The sequence below is a fragment of the Callithrix jacchus genome, chromosome 7 (genome assembly GCF_049354715.1).
Source record: "Callithrix jacchus isolate 240 chromosome 7, calJac240_pri, whole genome shotgun sequence".
Taxonomy (NCBI): domain Eukaryota; kingdom Metazoa; phylum Chordata; class Mammalia; order Primates; family Cebidae; genus Callithrix; species Callithrix jacchus.
This window is the reverse complement of record NC_133508.1, coordinates 157,484,427-157,504,859: the sequence shown is the minus strand read 5'-3', so window position 1 is coordinate 157,504,859 and position 20,433 is coordinate 157,484,427. Positions and strand designations below refer to the sequence as shown.

At 43.4% G+C, this 20,433-nt stretch overlaps 1 protein-coding gene and 1 long non-coding RNA gene across 3 annotated transcripts in view; one reads left to right on the top strand and one right to left on the bottom strand.

The window, feature by feature from the left end:
- Positions 1-815: 815 nt before the first annotated feature.
- The window catches only part of HAO2 (hydroxyacid oxidase 2), a 35,614-nt gene continuing 15,996 nt past the window's right edge, over positions 816-20,433 (bottom strand). For both annotated transcript variants that reach the window (XM_009001993.5, XM_003733542.6), the window contains exons 2-8: positions 14,079-14,217; positions 12,237-12,388; positions 10,288-10,565; positions 8,528-8,737; positions 3,276-3,434; positions 2,874-2,943; positions 816-1,779 (exon numbers count right to left, since the gene is read on the bottom strand). In XM_009001993.5, the coding sequence (XP_009000241.1) occupies positions 1,724-1,779; positions 2,874-2,943; positions 3,276-3,434; positions 8,528-8,737; positions 10,288-10,565; positions 12,237-12,388; positions 14,079-14,217 (1,064 nt within the window). In that variant the 3' untranslated portion in view covers positions 816-1,723. The remainder of the gene's footprint in view (positions 1,780-2,873; positions 2,944-3,275; positions 3,435-8,527; positions 8,738-10,287; positions 10,566-12,236; positions 12,389-14,078; positions 14,218-20,433) is intronic.
- Positions 1,242-9,170, top strand: LOC144577088 (uncharacterized). Its single transcript, XR_013520374.1, has 4 exons — positions 1,242-1,842; positions 3,283-3,380; positions 3,792-3,998; positions 8,639-9,170. It is a non-coding gene; the product is annotated as an uncharacterized LOC144577088 (long non-coding RNA).

Genomic DNA, 20,433 nt, shown 5'->3' with positions numbered 1-20,433 from the left:
AGCAGATCGTGGGGGGCCCGGTATAGCTGGGGATCAGTTTAGAGTGGAGCAGATCGTGGGGGGCCCGGGATAGCTGGGGATCAGTTTAGAGTGCAAAGCAAGTGGAATGGAGAGCTATAGAAAGGTTTTGAATAGGCGAGGCATAGGATTTGATTTTACTTTTTAAAACTCGCTCAGGCTGTTGCGTGGAGAACAGTGTGGCAAGCAGCTGGAGACCATTGTTGAAGATATTACTTTAGACATAGGTTTTTTTCTCTAATCCTCTTTTTTTGTGTTCGTTTGTTTGTTTATTTGTTTTTGCTGTTGTTGTTTTGAGACGGGGTCTTGCACTGTCACCCAGAATGCTGGAGCACAGTGGCACGATCCTCAACTTCCCAGACCAAGTGATTCTCCTACCTCAGCCTCTTGGATGGCTGGGACCACAGCTGCTCACCAGCATGCCCAGCTAGGTTTTTAACAAATTTTTAATTTTGCAGAGTTCTCCCTATGTTGCCCACTGAGGTCTCAAATTGCTAGGTTCAAGTGATCCTCCTGCCTTGGCATCCCAGAGTACTGGGATTATAGGCATAAACCTTCATCCCAGCCATCTGTAACCTTCTTGATGTCTTCAAGTGTCAGATCTTATTCAGCTGGGTACCCCTGCTCTTGAAATCTATTCTAGCTGACTACTGGTCTCGGGAGGTTTTATTCTGATAGGTCATTTATTTATTTTTCAGCTCTCTTTCATCTGTCCCTCTGTCCATCCGTCCATCTAGCCATCCCAGAAATGTTCAATGAGATGTTTCTATCTACCAAGCCCAGGATCAAACATACAGTTTCTTGTCTGGAGCCATTTATTGTCTATTTGTCTATTTGTGGAGACAGATATGCAAATAAAGAAACACGGCACACTATAGTGAGGGCTGTAATATTGGAATGTGCAAAATACAACAGGAAGCACTGAGCAAATAGCCAGGGTTAATATTCGGTGACAGTTGAACAAGGCCTTGAAAGTTAGTAGAAATTTTCCAAACAATTATTATATGTGTATACATATATGTATCTGTATATATTATATATATTAAATACTCCTGTTTCTTAAACTAGTACTAGGTGCTAAGCATTGTGTTCTGAACTTCAAACACATTATCTTACTTAAACTTTTTCCCAAACTACTAGCTGAGGGAGTGTCATCCGCATTTTACAGACTGGGACTCAGAAACACAGAGATAGGAAAACTTGCCCAAGTCACTCCGCTTGCCAGCAGTAGTCCTGGCCGTCAGATCCGTCTGCGTGGCTCCGAAGTCTATGTCCTTCACTGTTTCCCTGTTTTCTATAGATAGGTCTGTTTTTTTGTTGTTGGAAAAATGCTTTGTATGTACAGCTCCTCTGTGCAGACTGCAAAGCTCTATAGTCATTTCATAGAGTTTATACAGAGTCTGCAAAACATATAACCCATTAGTTGTTCCGGTTATCAATGATCTCTCCCCTTGAGATCTTTCACTTCAGAGGAAAGTTTTAGGCAAGAGAACAACATGCAATAGGGAAGCAAAGAAACGCACGGCACATTTCAGGAACACAAGGGGTTTGGAGAACCTGAAGCACAGGGGCGGAGGGATTGGGAATATGGGGCATAAGCCTCCGGAAAGGATGGGTTCCAGGCGGGACAGCATCACACACTGTGCCGTGAGTTTGCGATTCTCCTGTGGGCAACCTCAGCAGTCCGGTTATTAGCTCTTTTTTCTTACAGCCTGGAAAACTGGATCAAGTGTCGATTGATCTCAGCGACCGACCGGCAGCCTAAAAGAACAATGTGGTTACCAGCTCATTTCTCTCAAACACCAGCAACTCACTGCCTTACGGGTAAGCGGTGCTAAGGGGAGCAAGTCTGACTTGACCTTTGTGCTCACTCTTACAGGATGGTTTGCATACAGAATGAACGATGTAACTCTGTTTGCATCGGGAATTACTCTGTGAACCCGGGCCCATGTCATCTCTGAACACAGCCATGTCAAAATGTCAGGGTAACCTATAAAAACCCTATTTTAGCATTTTCTAAAATCAATTTTCATGTGCAATAGATGGCCTTCATCTTTATCTTGGTTCTGATAAGGCTCAGGGATATAGGAAGTATCTGTTAGGGAGGAATATGACACACAGCGAAGGAGATAGGGTGAATATTCCACATAACAATTGCCGTCTAAGGGAAAGTTCTGTCAAAGGAAAAGACTCTTCTTTAGAAGAAGATCTTAATTAATATGGGAAGTTATAACTGTGGCTCAGGTTGGACATAAGGATTGAAGAGAGTAACTCCAGATAAGAAAAGAAGGGAGGAAGAGGAGCTGGTGTGATGTTATGGGGCCGGGGAGTTGTGGGATTGACCAGGCAATGGGAAGTCCCCGGAGATGAGAGACTGAAAGAATTCAGTAACAGGCTATGTAATGTTTAACTGGGAATTCGTTCCATATTTATGATGTATGCTCCATAACTTGGGCAAAACATATTAGTCACAGAAATATACTAATAAGAAGGTCTTTTCCTAAAAATAGAAGCATAGAAAAGAGTTGAGTTTCACGCCTGGGTTGATTGGAGTGGACAGAAACAGCAAGCATGGGCTATATCAATGCCCTGAAATTGAACAAATTCAACAGAAGCAAGAATTCAGAGCCAGAGCTGACACTCCCCAGAACTGACAGTGATCTTGAGGAGGGCTCTGATTTCCACTGGGCACAGAACAGTGCTTAATCTTTGTCTTGAATGTTGCCTCCTTGGCCTGTCTTCTGGACAGCTGCCACGCCAGGTAAGGGTCAGCTGGAGGGAAGGACGGTTGCCCCTGTTCTTTAGTCATCCTGCGTTAAGTTCCAAATCAGGAAAAAGCAGCGTTTTAAACTTACCTGTAAGGGCCATGGAAGTGTGGAATTCATTTGTTAAAATGTTCAAAACTTCCTTAACACCGTGTTCACCCTGCTCCCAAGGCAGACAGAGACACAAAGAGACATGAAGGAACATTCAGACGATCCACTGAGGGTAAATTCTGGACATAGAGCTATGATGGGAAGGATGGGAATCTGCGAAGTGAGAATCACCTTGGGAAAGCATGGAGACAAAGATAGGGGATGAGAGCTATTGAATGTTTTGCAGTATGCTTCAGAGAAAGCATGGAGATGCAGGTTGGGTGTAACTCTCCTGTAGGAATCACTTGGCAAATGGCTCATCTTGGAAAATGAACCACAGAAAAGCAAGGAAATGAATGGGAAGCTCCGTATCTTCTTGCTGGTTAGCTTTGTCATGCTCACCTTGCAGGTAAGACCCCATAGGATCGGTCTCCCGAGAAAAACGCACTTAGCCCCCAGAGCCAGAGCCTTCAGCACGTCGTTGCCAGTTCGGACCCCGCCATCCAGGTAGACTTCAACCTTCCCCTTTACTGCGGCCACCACTTCTATCAAAGCATCAATCTGAAAAGGAGACACACATGGGCTGGGGGGCTTTCTGTTTTGACTCTCAGACGTGGTCTTCCTAATGCGATCAGGAAAACCAGGCTGGGAAGATGTCCTTGACAATTTCTTCCCGTTCCATGCTGAGGCTGCGGGCGCTGATCAAAGGCGGCAGCGGTTACATTCCCGAGGCCCTCCTGCCTTGACCCCAGCCCAGCTTTCCTCTGACTCACTTAACTGTCTCACGGGTCGGAAGAACTGCTTCGTTGCTTTTTCCGTCCTAAAAGGGACATTTTCCGTTTATAATGTTCACGTTAACTTTCTTTTTTTCAAGCAACACTTTGACTTTTAATTTTCTTCCACTCTCTCTGTTTCTAGATGGCACAACTGGAAAGACTCTCCACCGCGAAGGCACTAGGTCTTTTTGGCAAGACACGTATGCTCATCCACGGCCTGCGTGTCTGGATTGCAGCCTGACTTTAGAAACTGGGCTGCGTATCATTTCTCATGCACCACCTGACCAACTTGTCCCTGAGTCCCTCGTGCCCTATCTGAGAAAATGAGATAGGACTAAAGTGCAGCATGGTAAGAATTACCTTGGCCTGATTTTTTTTTTCTACAGAACTTTTTGTCTTATGTTGCCTCTTCTATTCCAGGGAACAGGCCAATAGGCCTTGACCACACAAGGTACCCCAGGCCAATCTACGCCTCTAGGTAGTTGCAAGTCTGTAAGATGAAGTGACAGGAGGTCCCTTCTGGATCGGGGGACAGATCCTTGGGGAGGGAGCCTCAGGGTGCTTGTCTGTGCTTCTCTGAGGGATGGTCTGAGAAGAAGAGAAGAAGGCCCTATGAGGCCTTCTGCTGCCAAAGGAATATATCAGAATTCTGTCTGAATGGGATCCTTTGGCTGAGACTGAACGGAAGAAGAAACTAGCGAGGAAATAACATTCTCCTTTAATTTATAGGTGGGAGATTTAGAGGGGTGAATTGAATATGTTTTGAACTTACGTGTAATAATTAGAGAAAATTCATGTTTAAATAAGAGATATTTTTTATAGACCCAGCATAGTATTATTTGGAATATTTTTACAATGTTGTGAAAGAGGTTGGGAATTTCTATGAGGAACTTTGAAATCACCTGATTTCAAACTGTAGTGTCTGAGCTTTTGGTACCCGCTTAGATTCTGTGCCTGCGGTCAGCATCCCACTCCCTGCAGGCTGGTGTCAGTGCCATAAAGGTGAACATTTTGAGTAAAGTTCTCTCCTTTCTGAGGTTTCATAGCTGACATTATCTTTGTACTTCCTCTTGGGACCGGGAAAAAGGATAAGTCAGCTGTTGTCCCCAGAAGACGCTAATGAATGTCCTGTTCTGTCCTATTAAAAATTAAAGCCTCGCTGCACCCTAAGGTGAAATTCACTCCCCACTTTATTTCACTTTTATTACCAACTCCACTCCATAGTGTGGCTTACTTGGAGTTTGTACAAACAAATTTCTCTTTCACAACATTACAAAAATATTGTAATGGGCATGGTGGCTCACACCTGTAATCCCAGTACTTTGGGAGGCTGAGGTGGGTAAACCACCTGAGGTCAGGAGTTTGAGACCAGCCTGGCCAACATGGTGAAACCCCATCTCTGCTAAAAATACAAATAGCCAGGCGTGATGATGGGCATCAGTAATCCCAGCTACTCAGGAGGTTGAGGCAGGATAACTGCTTGAACCCGGGAGGCAGAGGTTGAAGTGAGCTGAGACCATGCCATCGCCCTCTAGCTTGGGTGACAAGAGTGAAACTCCATCTCAAAAAAAAAAAAAAAATTCAAATAATACCATGCTGGGACTATAAAACATTTCTCTTATTTGGACATGAATTCTCTCTAGTTACTAATAGTCACCAAAATAGCATGGTACTGGTATAAAAATAGGCACATAGACCAATGGGACAGAATAGAGAACCCAGAAATAAACCCAAATACTTACAGCCAACTGATCTTTGACAAAGCAAACAAAAACATTGAGTGGAGAAAAGACACACTATTGAATAAATGGTGCTGGGATAATTGGCTAGCCACAGGTCGGAGAATAAAACTGGATCCTCATCTCTCACCTTATACAAAAATCAGCTCAAGATGGATCAAGGACTTAATTCTAAGATCTGAAACTATAAAATTTCTAGAATATGACATAGGAAAAACCCTTCTAGACGTTGGCTTCGGTAAGGATTTTATGACCAAGAAAGCAGAAGCAAATAAAACAAAGATAAATAGCTGGGACTTAATGAAACTAGGGAGCTTTTCCATGGCAAGGGAACAGTTTGTGAAGTAAATAGACAACCCACAGAGTGGAAGAAAACCTTCACGATCTACACATCTGACAAAAGATTAACATCCAGGATCTACAAGGGACTCAAACAACTTAAGAAAAAAACAAACACATCAAAAAGTGGCGAAGGACATGAACAGATAATTCTCAAGAGAAAATATGCAAATGGCCAAAAAACATATGAAAAAGTTTCAATATCACTAATGATTAGGGAAATGCAAATCAAAGTTACAGCGCTATACCTCCTTACTCCAAGAATGGCCATGATCAAAAAATTTAAAAAAAAATAGACGTTGGCATGGATGTGGTGAACAGCGAACACTTCTGCACTGCTGGTGGGAATGTAAGCTAGTACAACCACTATGGAAAACAGTGTGGAGATTCCTTAAAGAACAAAATGGCCGAACTACCATTTGATCCAGCAATCCCACTCTGGGTGTGTATCCAGAGAAAAGAAGTCACATGAAAAAGATACTTGCACACACTTTCATAGCAGCACATTTTACAATTGCAAAAATGTGGAACCAACCCAAATGCCCGTAAATCAACAAATGGCTAAAGAAACTGGGAGATATGAAATACTACTCAGCCATAAGAAGGAATGAATTCATTCACAGCAACCTGGATGAGATTGGAGACTGTTATTCTAAGTGGAGTAACTCAGGAATGGAAAAGCAAACGTCCTATGTTCTCAGTCGTAAGTGGGAGCTAAGCTATGAGGGTGCAAAGGCATAAGAATGATACAGTGGGATTTGGGGGAAAGGGTGTGAAGGGGTGAGGAATAAGAGACTACAAACAGGGTGCAGTATATACTGCTCAGTTGATGGGTGCACTAAAATCTCACAAATCACCACCAAAGAAGTTACTCATGTAACAGAACACGACTTGTTCCTTAATAAACTATGAAAGTATTTTTAAAAACTCAGATAAATGATATTTGAATAGAGGGTTTTAAAAAACCAAATGGGAAAGTCTGACCTGTGAGCTGGAAGCTTGTTTTTATAAATAAATAGATTTGGAGCTAGGATTACGGTGAGGCGAATGAGGCAGGGTTTTACAAGTGCAGGGTCAGGTTTTGCCGAAGCAAAACCCTCACTAGGCTCACGCTGATATTGGTGCTGTCTCTGAGTGACCTGGGGTTTGGATGTGGAATCAAATAGCTTGGGAGAACGATAATTTGACCAGCACCATAAGATAGGAAAACTCTCCTCTCCCTGGCCCATGCCTTAGCCAATGCTCATTCTCTACTGGAGAAGCACGATGGGAGAATTAGTCTTCATCTTTCTCCATTACTCAGTTCTCCCAAGGAAACAAGACCAGCTAAGTTGATTAATGAGAGCCTGACACCTATCGTATAATGTATTTTATTAGTTTTCTTTCAAAAGTCTATATTCTACCGTTTGCTGCTTTTGGATGCAACACTCTTTTGCCTTCTCTGTTTTGCTAAATACTGGATGACTTGTAGGCTTTCTGGCAGGGGTTGGGTGAGAGAGTTTAGTGTGTGCTCTGCCCAGCCACTTTCTCCTAAGGTTGCAAATCAAGAGGTGGGATGGAAAGTAGGAGGCCTGACCACTTCAGTCCAGCTCTTACCAGAGAGCCACAGTGAAGTGTGGCCCCTGCTTTCCATGTGGGCTTGCCATTCCTCTGCCTCTACCAGTTAGAGCTGGTGCAGAGGAGGAGGTGAGTGGCTGGACCTTCAGCTTCCAAGCATCGTGTGTCTTGGAATGTATCAACCAATTAGTGCAAATTCCTAGTTCCTGGAATTGATCTTGAAGAAGTACTTGAGAATGTGCTGAGGATTCAGTCACTGATGTGTTGTTTAAAATAAACGATCAGAGGGGATACAGTTGTTCTACAATGGAGGTCGGTTATATAGTTGTCTGTTCATATTAAATGCCATTAAAAATAAGAGGAGCATATATACTGAAACAAAAAGTTGCTCTTAATTTTATGCTAAATAAAATAACAAAATACAATTTATAATTTTCTTAAACACAAGAAGTTGTATTTGCATGAAGATGTTAACAATGACCAAAATATTGACATTAGTGACAGTGATAAAATCAGTGTTGATTTTATCTTTTGCTTATGTATATTTTCTAACTTAGCTGCAGTGAACATGTTTTATTTATACGTGTCAAGGAGACTGAAAAGGAAAAAACTTCATTTCTCTTTCTTAAAACAAGTCAAGCAGCAATAGAACATTTGGAAAAATATAACTCAATGAAAACAAATCAACAACAAATTTCCATGTAAAGATTCTTTCCCTGCCTTCCTGTCCCTCTTTTTTTCTTTTTTCTTTTTTGCCTTCAAACTTCATCTATAATGGACATAAGTTTATAGGTTAGGGGAAGAAAGTATGGACTTTTGTAGATTTTAGCAAAAGACTCATGAGGGTGTTTATAGAGTTTTGCCATGAAAGATGTTTCCTTTAGAAGATCTCTCTAATCAAATTCCACATTAACCATTTATTATCTATGTGAGCTAAACACAAGTTACTTAACATCTCTAAGCTACAGTATCCCCATTTACAAAACAGTGATGATGGCACCCGTCTTCCAGCATTGGCACGAGACTTAGAGATGCTATATGTGAAGGTCGAAAAAACAGCCTGGCACACAGTAGGCTATTGTCAATGACAGTCTTTAAAATTCACAAATACATACACACATGTGGTATGGGGGTGGGAAATACGCGCCAGATTTCACAGAGTGCCTTCATGTGGACACCACACACACACACACACACACACACCATTCACAAGCACAACCCTCTCTGAAGCAATCCTACTTACTGAAGCCAGAACCTCATCAAGCTGCCTCCCACCGTGGTTGGAAACGATGATGCCCTGGACATTGTGCTTCACCGCTAACTCTGCATCCTCTCTTGTCAAAATCCCTTTAAGGATGATGGGCAATCGAGTTATGCTCTGCAGCCAGGAGAGATCATTCCAACAGAAAGAGGTGCTGATAGAAGCCATCTGGAAATAAGGTAATGAATTTCCCTACAGGAAATAAAAAGGGAACTTAGTTCTGAACTCTCACACGTCTACCTGATGCATTCCAAAGATGAGACGCACGTGGAGAGTTGCCATTTATAAACTGGAAGGAGGAGGAACAGGTCGCGGCATGATGGCTCATACATATAATCCCAGCGCTTTGTGGGGCTGAGGCTGGAAGCTGTCTTGAGCCCAGGAGTTTGAGACCGGCATGGGAAACAGAGGAACCCTGCTGCTGGTCCTCTATAAAAAATACATGGTGATGCATGCCTGTAGTCCAGCTACTTGGGAGGCTAAAATGGGAGGATCACGTGGGCTCGGGAGGTCACAACTGCAGTGAGCAGTGATGGTGCCGCCACATACCAGCCTGGGTGACAGAGTGAGACCTTGTCTCAAAAGCAAACAAAAAAGAAGATAAAAAGAAATGGGAGCAACAAAGCCCAACAATGTTTCTAACTCCCTTTTCTAACAAAATTTGTATAAAAGAATTTCTACTTCAATTGCTTGTCATTAGCCATGAATCATGTTGTTGCTCAATAATTGTGCTAGGACCTGGGGACACAAAGACAAATAAGACAAAGTTTCTACTTTAAAAAAATTCAGAGTTTAGTATATGATATTGACAAGCACACGCACTTAAAGGTCAACGTGTTATGTTACGGTTAAAACGTACCCAGGATAAGAACTAAGCAATACAAAATCAGTCATTACCCAATATTTACTCTTGACTCACCATGTACATCAAATATTTATGAATCTCAGTGTGCTTCTGGAATGTGAAGAAGAATTTTGGAGCAGCTCAAGGCCAATCTGTGATTCATGAGAACCGTTGAGCTGCTCGGCTGGGTGTTACGGCTACGCACTGTCTGAAAGGCCTGGCTTTACTATCTCTACTAGAGCCAGGGATTCCAACTTCATCCTGGCTGTCTCTCTCTGGGGCACTTCTTGCCATTTAATCGTAGGATTTTAATGGGGAAGGTACCCTTCGTAGTCACCTAGTTCAGAGATTACAAACAAATGTGCTATAGCAACCGGGTGCTCCACAAATGAATTCTGTATGTGCAGAGACACTGATTCCCCAGTTCTAAGGGCAGCAGGGTAGAACCTGGCCTGTCTGGACTATCTGGCCAGTCACCTTGGTCATTAACATCCCCTTTGGAGAGTCAGTTTGTCTATGTGTGCCATCCAAAATTAGCATTTTCTGAGTTTGTCCTGAGGTAGAAAATGTTGGATGAACTTTTTTCGTTACCGTCCTGCTCCATTAAAAAATCTTTTTTATGGCTTTTCGATTTTTCAGCCTGCAGCTCTGCCCAGACACTTCCGGTGACAGGTTGGGCAGATCCAAGGGTGCGAACATTTGGTCTTATATTCCACTTGTCTGGAAGCTCTAGGGAGCAGGAACCGTATCTGCTTTTTCAAACTGCTGTAAACCGTGTCTGGCGCAGAGCAGGCATTCAATAAATACTTGTGGAAAGAAAGAATGGAGGAAAAGAGAAAAGAGGAAAGGAAGTTTGCCTTCTGTAATGCCTGCCCACTGAGTATGGCATCCTTCTTACCTTTTTAGGTGATTGAAGATCTTTTAGTGTTAAGTTCCTCCTCAACTGGTTTTGAACGTCATATCGTCTGTTGCCACACACAGGTGTGTCCACAGTTATTACCAAGGCCTTAAAACCTAGGGATTCCACCCTGTGCACCAGCTGTTTGCTCAGCTGCCGGTCCGGATGTACATAGAATTGGAACCAGCGGAGGCCTGTGGGAGCTGCAGTAACAATGTCTTCAAGGCTACAGCTGGCAACTGTGCTGGTGATGTAGCAGACACCAGCTGCTTGGGCAGCTGCAAAGCAAAAGACGGCACAGGCTAGAGGGCTGAGAAATCCTGGGAGTCTGTGTAGCCTCTGGCCATGTGGCCCCATGAATGCAGATAAAGTTTAACTTCATTCTGCTTCCTTGTAAGGCAGGGATGGAAGGCAACGTGATCAGACCGAGAGACCTAACGCTGTTTGCATTCTCCCCCTTATAACCTGTCTTACAAACCCTCCGCTCAATAACAGAATATTTCCAGCTAGAGATGCCATCCAATCTCCAAAACCGTGTTGGCTGTGCTACAGCCTCCAGACAGGAAACTGGGCTTCTTATGAACTCCTAATGAGGCAGAAGAGAGTGAGAGAGGGGAAAAGATGAGGAAATGCCATTCCAGTGGAGAATCCTGAATTTCATAGTGGAGAAAACAACACATGAAATTAGAAGAATGTTAGTTCTACCCCTTCTTTGCTGTGTCGCCTCGAGCCCCTTATTTCCTTTTTCTGTAAAATGGGGAAAATAATCATACATGCCTTTAGGGTTGTTGGGAGACGGAATAAGATACTGACTATGGGTCTGTGCTTTACATTGCAAAGTGGTGTTCCGCAGAGATGCCGTGCTAATGACAGTGGTGGTGATGACATTCATGCTGCTGCTGCTGACTGGCAGATTTCCCATTTCCTACTTTATTCGTTTCGGTGAAATTGACAACAGGCTAATGTCAGTGTCCCACTACAACACATGGGCAGAGAATTTGGCCTAAGCAAACATTAACATTTTCAATTTTTCATGTCAAGAGGAGATATCCCATTCTTTCATCCTACTCCCAAACAACACGTTCAACCATGACAATTTAGCCAACTAGTCATATTAATAGAGGATATTAATATTTCAACCTAGCTAGACATGGTCTCCAGCTCTAGAATCCTTGACTTCCTAGCCTCCCACATCATGGAGTCAAAGGAAAAGACCTCAGGGAAGCCCTGAGCAATTAATTCACAAAGACAGATGTGACTTAGAGTGAAGATTGCAAAAGAGTCCCAGGAGCATCTTCAGCCCCATCTCTCCTTTACTCTGATGATGATGATGATGATGATGATGATGATGATGATGATTTTAGATGGTGATGGTGGTGATGCTGGTGGTGGCGGCGGAGGAGGATGTGTGACTGGGAAGGAGATGGAACCCGACAAGAAAGTCTTTGTCAAATGAGATGACAAGTTCAATTGAGGAGAAGGGAAATGGAATATTTGGGCAACCGCAGCTGCCAGGGCCTTGTGGTAGGACCTAATGTCAGGATTCTCTCCTCATCCTATATTCAGAGACTGTCATTCAGCCCCAGCTCCAGCCCATCAGGGCCAAAGAGAGCCCTAGCCGTGGGGCTGCATTAAGCATCCCTTTCCCTACAGGTTATGTGAGCCAGAGGGGCCAGGACCCCTTTCCTGAGGGATGACTGGGTTGGGTTTTAGCATCATCTTATTCATCTGTAGCCGCCCTCCCACTCTAACTCTTCTTTATTACGGAAAATGAATGTTTTCTCATTCTCAAGTCACACAAGTGTAGCTGTAAGTGTTCTTTCCTGCCTTCCTTAGTGTTAACCAGATTGCATTCCTAAGGCCCTTCTAGAGAGAATCTTGGAGCACTCTGCCACTGCTCTGAGGGACACCTTCTTCTGGGAAAGGAGCCTCGTGGTGATGGTTCATACCTCTTGCTGTGCTCATTTCTCCATCAGGCCAGACAAGGCAGTGGAAGCCTGTGGGTGCGATGCCGATGGGGGCGCTGATCTTCTCCCCTTGGATTGTGGTCCTGGTGTCCACCTCAGACACATCTCTCAGGTACCGGGGACGGAGGCGAATTCTGTGCCAGACAACAAAGAGATTTTCCGCTGGTGCGATAACTCTGCAGTGGGGATGTGCTGTCTGGGGTGGACCCCTGATTCCTGATGCAAGTCTGAGCCAGAGTGGGTCCTGTGGAACCTTGCTGGGTTCAGTTGGCTGAGAGCTGAGCAACCTGTGTGGATTCAGGACGGGCTCTCCTCCTGGTAGCCGCTCCCAACACCTCGTTCCCCGTTCCCCAGCCTTCTCTGAAGCCCCAGTGCACACCAAGTCCACACTATACCTGCTTTGCTGGGTCAGGGTCTGTGTCTTTGAGCCGCGCCTCCCTGACTACACTGCAGCACTGGGCTGGTTTGATTTGGTTCATCATAACAGGGACAAAAAGGAAAAGAACAAGTAGGAAGAAGTTCCAGGCTCTTTTCCTCTCAGGTCAGGAATAAGTCTCCAGAAGGTAAGAAAAGGCCACTGAATGAGAACAAATCCCAGGGAGTGATGGAGGCTCCTGAGAGAGAGACTAGTTCATTTGAAGATTTGACTTAAACACTGCTTTAGAAGAAGATAGGAGAATTTACAAATAACAAACAGGCCAAACACGCTTTTTAGATAAATGTATACTTAGCCTCAGGGGCCGAGTTTTCATTGTTTACACAATAGTATCATTTCTGTACATGAACTTAGAAAAATTTTCTGAAAATTCTAATTGTGCAAATTTGAGTGACCTCAGTCACTTCATCTGTGAAACAGGAATAATAGTTCAAATTTCCCAGTTGTTTTGTGAAGACGAAATGAAATAAATGATGCACGATGCCTAGTGTACTGCTATTACTTGTGAAAATACAGAATATAGGGCCCCTTTTACGCCATTTTTCAGTTTTCTCCTGACCCCTCTATCACAGGAATCTGCAAGCTTTTTCTATAAAGGGCCAGAGAGTCGGTCACAATTATTCAGCACGGCTGTTACAGGGCAAAAGCCTCCACACAGTAGTAAATGAGCGCAGATATGTTAAAATAAAACTTTATTTATGGGCGCTAACATCTGAATTCCATATAATTTTTATATATTAAAATTTTTCTTCTCTTGACTCCCCTACACCCCAGCCATTCAAAAATGCAAAGCCGTCCTTAAGTTGTGGACTGTGAAAAATAAGTGGCAGGTCAGCCTCTGCCTGGGGACTGCTCTTGGCTGAGTGATGCTCTAAGTGGCAGGTCAGCCTCTGCCTGGGGACTGCTCTTGGCTGAGTGATGCTCCACCTCCTACTTTTTCAGCCTAACTCTTCTCCCTTGACTCAATCTCTTAATATCGTTAAGACTCCTTGGATCTTCGTATTTTCTCTAAACCTAAAGTGTTCTCTCCTGTCTTCCATTTCCTTCTCCAAGCCAGAGGTTAGGACCTCAGGAGGTCTAGGCCCATCCTTCCTGCCCACGGAACTGGTCATTCTGGGACTCCTGTTCTGTTTTGCCAGGTTGCATAGTTGCTGAGATGAAAGAGAATGACTCACTTATGCTAGTGATAAGATAAATACCCTCTTCTTCCAACTTCTCATCAACCCCCGCCCCGGCCACACTAAGCCAAAACAACAAAATATTACCCACATTTCTAGGTCTTGAGTGGTCTGTGATTTTTGGAAGCAGAAACCAGGACTACCAGCATCCAAGGGGCACTCCCCCAGTGCACCTTAGCCTAACAATAGACAGGCTGCGGAAGACCAAACCTTTTAAATGCTGAAACGTTGTCATCCCGCGTGACACTGTCATCTGCTCCTCCTTCGATATAATCCCGAGTTGACTTAGACAGGTGCTCCCGTGCAAGAGCCTGAAAGTCTGTCAGACACACCAAGGACATTTCTGGACCTTCCAAGGAGAAAACCAAAGCAAACCAAACCCAGTAAGAACACTTCAGATGCAGAAAAGAAAATGAAGGGGAAGCTGCAGTATGAAATTGTTTGGATTTAACATTGATCTCCGTGTATTCTTTTTTTTTCTGAGACGGAGTTTTGCTCTTGTTACCCAGGCTGGAGTGCAATGGCACCATCTCGGCTCACCGCAGCCTCCGCCTCCTGGGTTCAGGCAATTCTCCTGCCTCAGCCTCCCGAGTAGCTGGGATTACAGGCACGCACCACCATGCTCAGCTAATTTTTTGTATTTTTAGTAGAGACGGGGTTTCACCATGTTGACCAGGATGGTCTCGATCTCCTGACCTCGTGATCCACCCGCCTCAGCCTCCCAAAGTGCTGGGATTACAGGCTTGAGCCCCCGCGCCCAGCCCGTATTCTTTATCTTAATAGAGTTATTGCCAAAGCCAGCAATCCCTAAGCCGGAAGGCAGGGAATAGTGGTCCATCCCTCCATTCCCCTCTTCCCCTTCCCAAATCCCGATTATTTGCCTTCTGAATATTTCTCATCTTTTCTCCTCCACTCTACACACACCACCTCAGACCTAGTTGAGGCCCTACCACCTCTTAAAAACTTAATCACAAAAAATTCTTATTTTTGTATCTTGCCTTTACATTAACTCCCCATCTTGTCTTCCTTCGGCTGCCTGTGACCTTCCTAGAGTTCAAGGCTGATTGTGCCTGCCTGTTGCCTTTCACATCATGGCATTCCCAGCTTTCTAGGGCTTGGCTCTTCACTGCCTCAGCAGCTTCATTTCTTGGTGAACTGATACTGATATCTGGGAGTTCCCAGGAACATCTGAATGTCTGAATTGCCTGGGGCTCTGGATGACAGGGTGGGGAAGGGACAAGAGAAAGTGTACTTTGTAATTCTTAGCTGGGTCACTGAACATGTTGCTTGATATTATTAGGAGGCCCAAGTGTCACCATCTACCTCTTTTCTATTTTTGCTAATTCTGGGACCTGGGAAACAATGTATATTACCTCCATTTATTTCCATCTTCAATTTGAGCCCTATAAACCCAGAGCTTGGTACTTTTGATACAACACTCCTGAAAGAAGAAAGAGGGCAGGGCTTGGGGGTAACCAAATAAATCTCTCCAGTAGAAACAGGGCAGTAGGAACAGCAGCAGCAAAGATGCTGAAGACTCTAGTTGCTGTCAGTTACAGCATGCCGAGCTCCTGCATGAGAAGGTTCCAGAAGAAAAACAGAGAAACCTGAAGTTCTAAGCCCCAGCCAACTCCCAGGCAGTTAGCACCCATGTGACAATTAACAAGGCTGTGGGTAGAAACGAAATGGCTTTTAACCCATTATCTAAAGGAAAGGAATAGGTCCCAGTAACTAGGGCTTCAACCAGAAATGGGTTAGTTCCTCTACTGGACAAAGGGGACAGAGAGGCCGGATGAGATGTGGGGTCCTAGGAATCTTGGCTGGGGCAGGGATGGGGCGGAACTTGCCTGTGGGCACCTCGAGTCAAGCCGGAATCTGGTCAAGTGAAACAGGAGCAGCCCTTGCACTTACTAAAGAGGCTAAGCAGGAAGAAATTAGATGATGGACAGAAAAACAGAGGCCCCAGGATGTGCACTCGGCTCCTGATGGAGGCTATGAGGAGGAATTTGTAGTCCTGCCATAGCACTTTTTATAGAAAAAGTACTCGCCAGTGAGTGAGGAGAGAACCGTCGGGTAGGGAGTTGAGTCTGACAAAGTACTACAAACATATTTAATGTAGCTCGTTCTTACTCCACCCTTCAAAGGGTTAATAACGTGAGTCAAACGAATTAATAATTGCAAGTATCCAACTCTATTGCAATTGCTTGTTTGTTTCTCTGTGTGCATAAAAGAATTAACGTATCAGGCCTGGGAACGTTATTCTTCCAAAGGTCTGCTTGCAACTTTAGACCTTGGTTGGAATTTGGATTTCAACAGGGTTCCCAGCGTTCCTTGATAAGAGCAGCTCCCTGTGTGTAGACTGTATAAACAATGTGGTGTATGACAAACATTTGCTTCTCCTCTGGGAGTCTAAAAGTTTGGTATGGGCTAGGCAGAGGGTGATCTTCTGACCAGCCCCCAACGTGAAGCTCTGGGCGTCGCATCTCCCCCGAGCGCCCCAGGTACGTAACATTTTCATTTGACATCACATCTTGTTGCTGGGGGAATTCACTGCATCCCACATGAGTCGCGGGCAGAGGACTCATGGAAGCTTATACCTGATTTCCTCCAGACTTTGCTGCAAGAACCATTTTACCCTTTGCCAGTTTTGTGTTGCATCCTTTTAGTAACAAAGTATTGCCTCAACTATGTGTTCCTCCTATTGAAGAACTGAACCTAGGACTCCCAACACACTTTTCCTAGGTATTAGGATAGTACGTGGCACTGAGGTGCTGCTTATAAATGTTCGTTATGTGAATTTAACATTCCCCTGCCTGCCAGTTCTCTGCATTATTGAATAAGAATTCTTCACCAGGTTTCAACTCCAAATATCTCGACAAATCTACATATCCTCAAACTATACACTCAGAAATGCTGTTCTACACAATTCTAGCGTAAAAATGACACAAAGATTGTGTCTAATCCAGAAGAAATGGCTCATGCTGACTCAGAGTCATGTGCCTTGAATAGTGTGAATTATACAATTTGAAAGCTGCTTGGACATTAAGAATTAACCCTAGCATCTTATATATAACATACACTATTTTATCTCATTCCTATACCACTTCTAATTTTTCCTTAGACTCTTTCTATTTACAGTTTTCTCTCAATGACCCTGTGAAGAAGACAGAGTAGGTATTAGTCTTCCTATTCTGCATTTGAAGAGACTGAGGCCTCAGAAATGAAATAACTGGTGAAAGATCGGTGATATGGTTTGGCTGTGTCTCCACCCAAATCTCATCTTGAATTGTAGCTCCTGTAATCCCCATGTGTCACGGGAGGGGCCTGATGGGAGGTAATTGAATCATGGGTGTGGGTTTTCCCATGCTGTTCTTCTGAGAGTGAATGAGTCTCATGAGAGCTGATGATTTATTTATTTACTTACTTACTTATTTACTTATTTATTTTGAGATGGAGTGTCACTCTATCACGCAGGCTGGAGTGCAGTAGGTTTTGGACTCATGTGTTTTGGTAGCTTCTAACAATAGACATTTTCCATTTTCAATTTCATGTAAAGAACAAAATAGTTGGTTCTCATAAATTGCTAGTTACATTGAATTTAAGAGAACTTTGTAGGTTTAAAAATACAACTATGCATTTAATTTTTATAATGTATATAAAGCTTAGCATGATCTTGGCTCACTGCAACCTCTGTCTCCCCAGTTCAAGTGATTCTTCTGCCTCAGCCTCCTGAGTAGCTGGGATTACACGCACGCACCACCACACTCAGCTAATTTTTGTATTCTTAGTAGAGACAGGGTTTTACCATGTTGACCAATGTGGTCTCAAACTCCTGACCTCAAGTGATTCCCCTGCCTTGGCCTCCTAAAGTGCTAGGATTACAGGTATGAGCCACCATGCCTGGTTGATCTGATGATTTTATGAAGAACAGTTCCCTTCAACTGCTCTCTTACCTGCCTCCATGTAAGACGCACCTTTGCTCCTCCTTCACCTTCTGCCATGATCGTGAGGCCTCTCTAACCATGTGGAACTGGGAGTCCATTAAACCTCTTTTTCTTTATAAATCATCCAGTCTCAGATATTTCTTTTATAGTATGAAAATGGGCCAATACAGTAAATGGGTACCCTGTCTTGGAACACTGCTGTAAAAATACACGAAAACGTGGAAGTGATTTTGGAACTGAATAGTAAGCAGAAATTAAAACAGTTTGAGGGCTTCAAAGAAGACAGAAAGATGTGAGAAAGCTTGAAACTTCCTAGAGACTTTTTGAATGGCTTTGACTAAAATGCTGATAGTAACATGGACAATGAAGTCCAGGCTGAGGTGGTGTCAGATGGAGATGACGAACTTATTGGCAACTAGAATGAAGGTGACTCTTGCTATGTTTTAGTAAACAAACTGGCAGTATTTTACCCCTCCCCTAGAGATCTGTTGGACTTTGAACTTGAGAGAGATGATTTAGAGTGTCTGGCAGAAGAAAGTTCTAAGCACCAAAGCATTCAAGAGGTGACTTGGAGGCTGTTAAAAGCATTGAGTTTTATGTTTTATGTATTCACAAATATAAGATTTGGAATTGCAACTTATGTTTAAAAGGGAAGCAGAGCATAAAAATTCAAAAAAATTTGCAGCCTGATGATGTGATAATAGAAAAGAAAAACCAATTTTTTTGAGGAGAAATTCAAGCCAGCTGCAGAAATTTGCATATGTAATGAGGAGCCAAATGTTAATTGCAGGACAATGGGGAAAAGGTCTCCAGGGCATATCAGAGATCTTTATCCCAGCCCTTCCCATCATGGGACTGGAGGCCTAGGATGCAGGGCACCTTGCTGCTTTGTGCAGTCTCAAGACTGGGGGCTCTGTGTTCCAGCCATGGCTAAAGGGGCCAAAGTATAGCTCAGATCTTCGTTTCAGAGGGTGCAAGCCCAAAAGCTTGGCAGCTCTCACATGTTGTTGGGCCTGTGGGTGTGCAGAAGACAAGAACTGAGGTTTGGGAAACTTTGCTTAGATTTCAGAGGATGTATGGAAACACTTGGATGTCCAGGCAGAAGTCTGCTTAAAGGGGCAAAGCCCTCACAGAGAACCTCTGCTAGGGCAGTGTAGAAGGGAAATGTAGGGTTGGAGCCTTCACACAGTGTCCCCACTGAGGTACTGCCTAGTGGAACTATGAGAAGAGGTCTTGTTCTCCAGACTCCAGAATAGTAGATCCACTGACATCTTGCACTGTGCACCTGGAAAAGCCGCAGACACTCAACACCAGCCTGTGAAAGCAGCTGGGAGAGAGGCTGTATCCTGAAAAGCTACAGGGGCAGAGCTGCCCAAGACTATGGGAAGCTACATCTTGCATCAGTGTGACCTGGTTATGAGACATAGAGTCAGAAGAGGTCATTCTGGAGCTTTAAGATTTGACTGCCCTGCTGGATTTTGGACTTGCATGGGGCTTATAGCCCCTTTGTTTCGGCCAGTTTCTCCTGTTTGAAATGGCTGTATTTACCCAATGCCTCTATGCCCATTGTATCTAAGAAGTAACTAACTTGCTTTTTATTTTACAGGCTCATAGGTAGAAGACACTTGCTTTGTCTCAGATGAGATTTTGGACTGTGAACTTTGAGTTAATGCTGAAAAGTTATGACTTTGGGAGACTGTTGGGAAGGCATGATTGGTTTTGAAATGTGAGGGCATGAGATTTGTGAGGGGCCAGGGGTGGAATTATATGGTTTTGCTGTGTCCCCACCCAAATCTCATTTTGAATTTTAGCTCCCATAATCCACACCTGTCATGGGAGGGGCCCGGTGGGATGTGATTGAATCATGGGGGTGGGTTTCACCATGCTATCATGATAGTGAATAAATCTCCTGAGATCCAATGGTTTTATAAAGGACAGTCCCCCTGCACACTATCTCTTGCCTGATATCATGTAAGACATGCCTTTGCTTCTCCTTTACCTTCTGCCATGATTGTGAGGCTCCCTCAGCCATGCGGAACTGGGAGTCCATTAAACCTCTTTTTCTTTATAAATTATGCAGTCTCAGATATTCCTTTATAGCAGTATGAAAATGGACTAATACAATCATGTAGTAAGTTATTATGAGAGATGGTCCCAGACTCATGTGTTCTGGTAGCTTCTAAAGATAGACATTCTCTATTTTCAATTTCATGTAAAGAACAATATAGTTGGTTCTCATAAATTGCTTTTTATATTGAACTTAAGATAATTTCATAGGTTTAAAAGTACAATTATAATTTTTTCTTTTTTAATATATGTAAATCTTAGTGGTCTATTATTTTTACTAGATGTTTAATATAAGGTTTATAATTAAAGAAAAGGATAACTTCATTGTTCAAAGCTTTTTCTAAATTTGGAAGAACTTAGCACCGTATATTTTTATGTACTTTATTTCAATTTGTTCCCTACCAGCCTTAAAGCCACCAGAAATTAAAGGGAAGATTCAAGTATTCTAATGGTTTTCTTGTATTCCCATTTTATTTTGTTTTCATTTCAATGCTTTTTTTCTTTTTCCTTTTTTATTCTTACTGCCTAAGAAGAAGAGACAGAGGAGAAAAGAA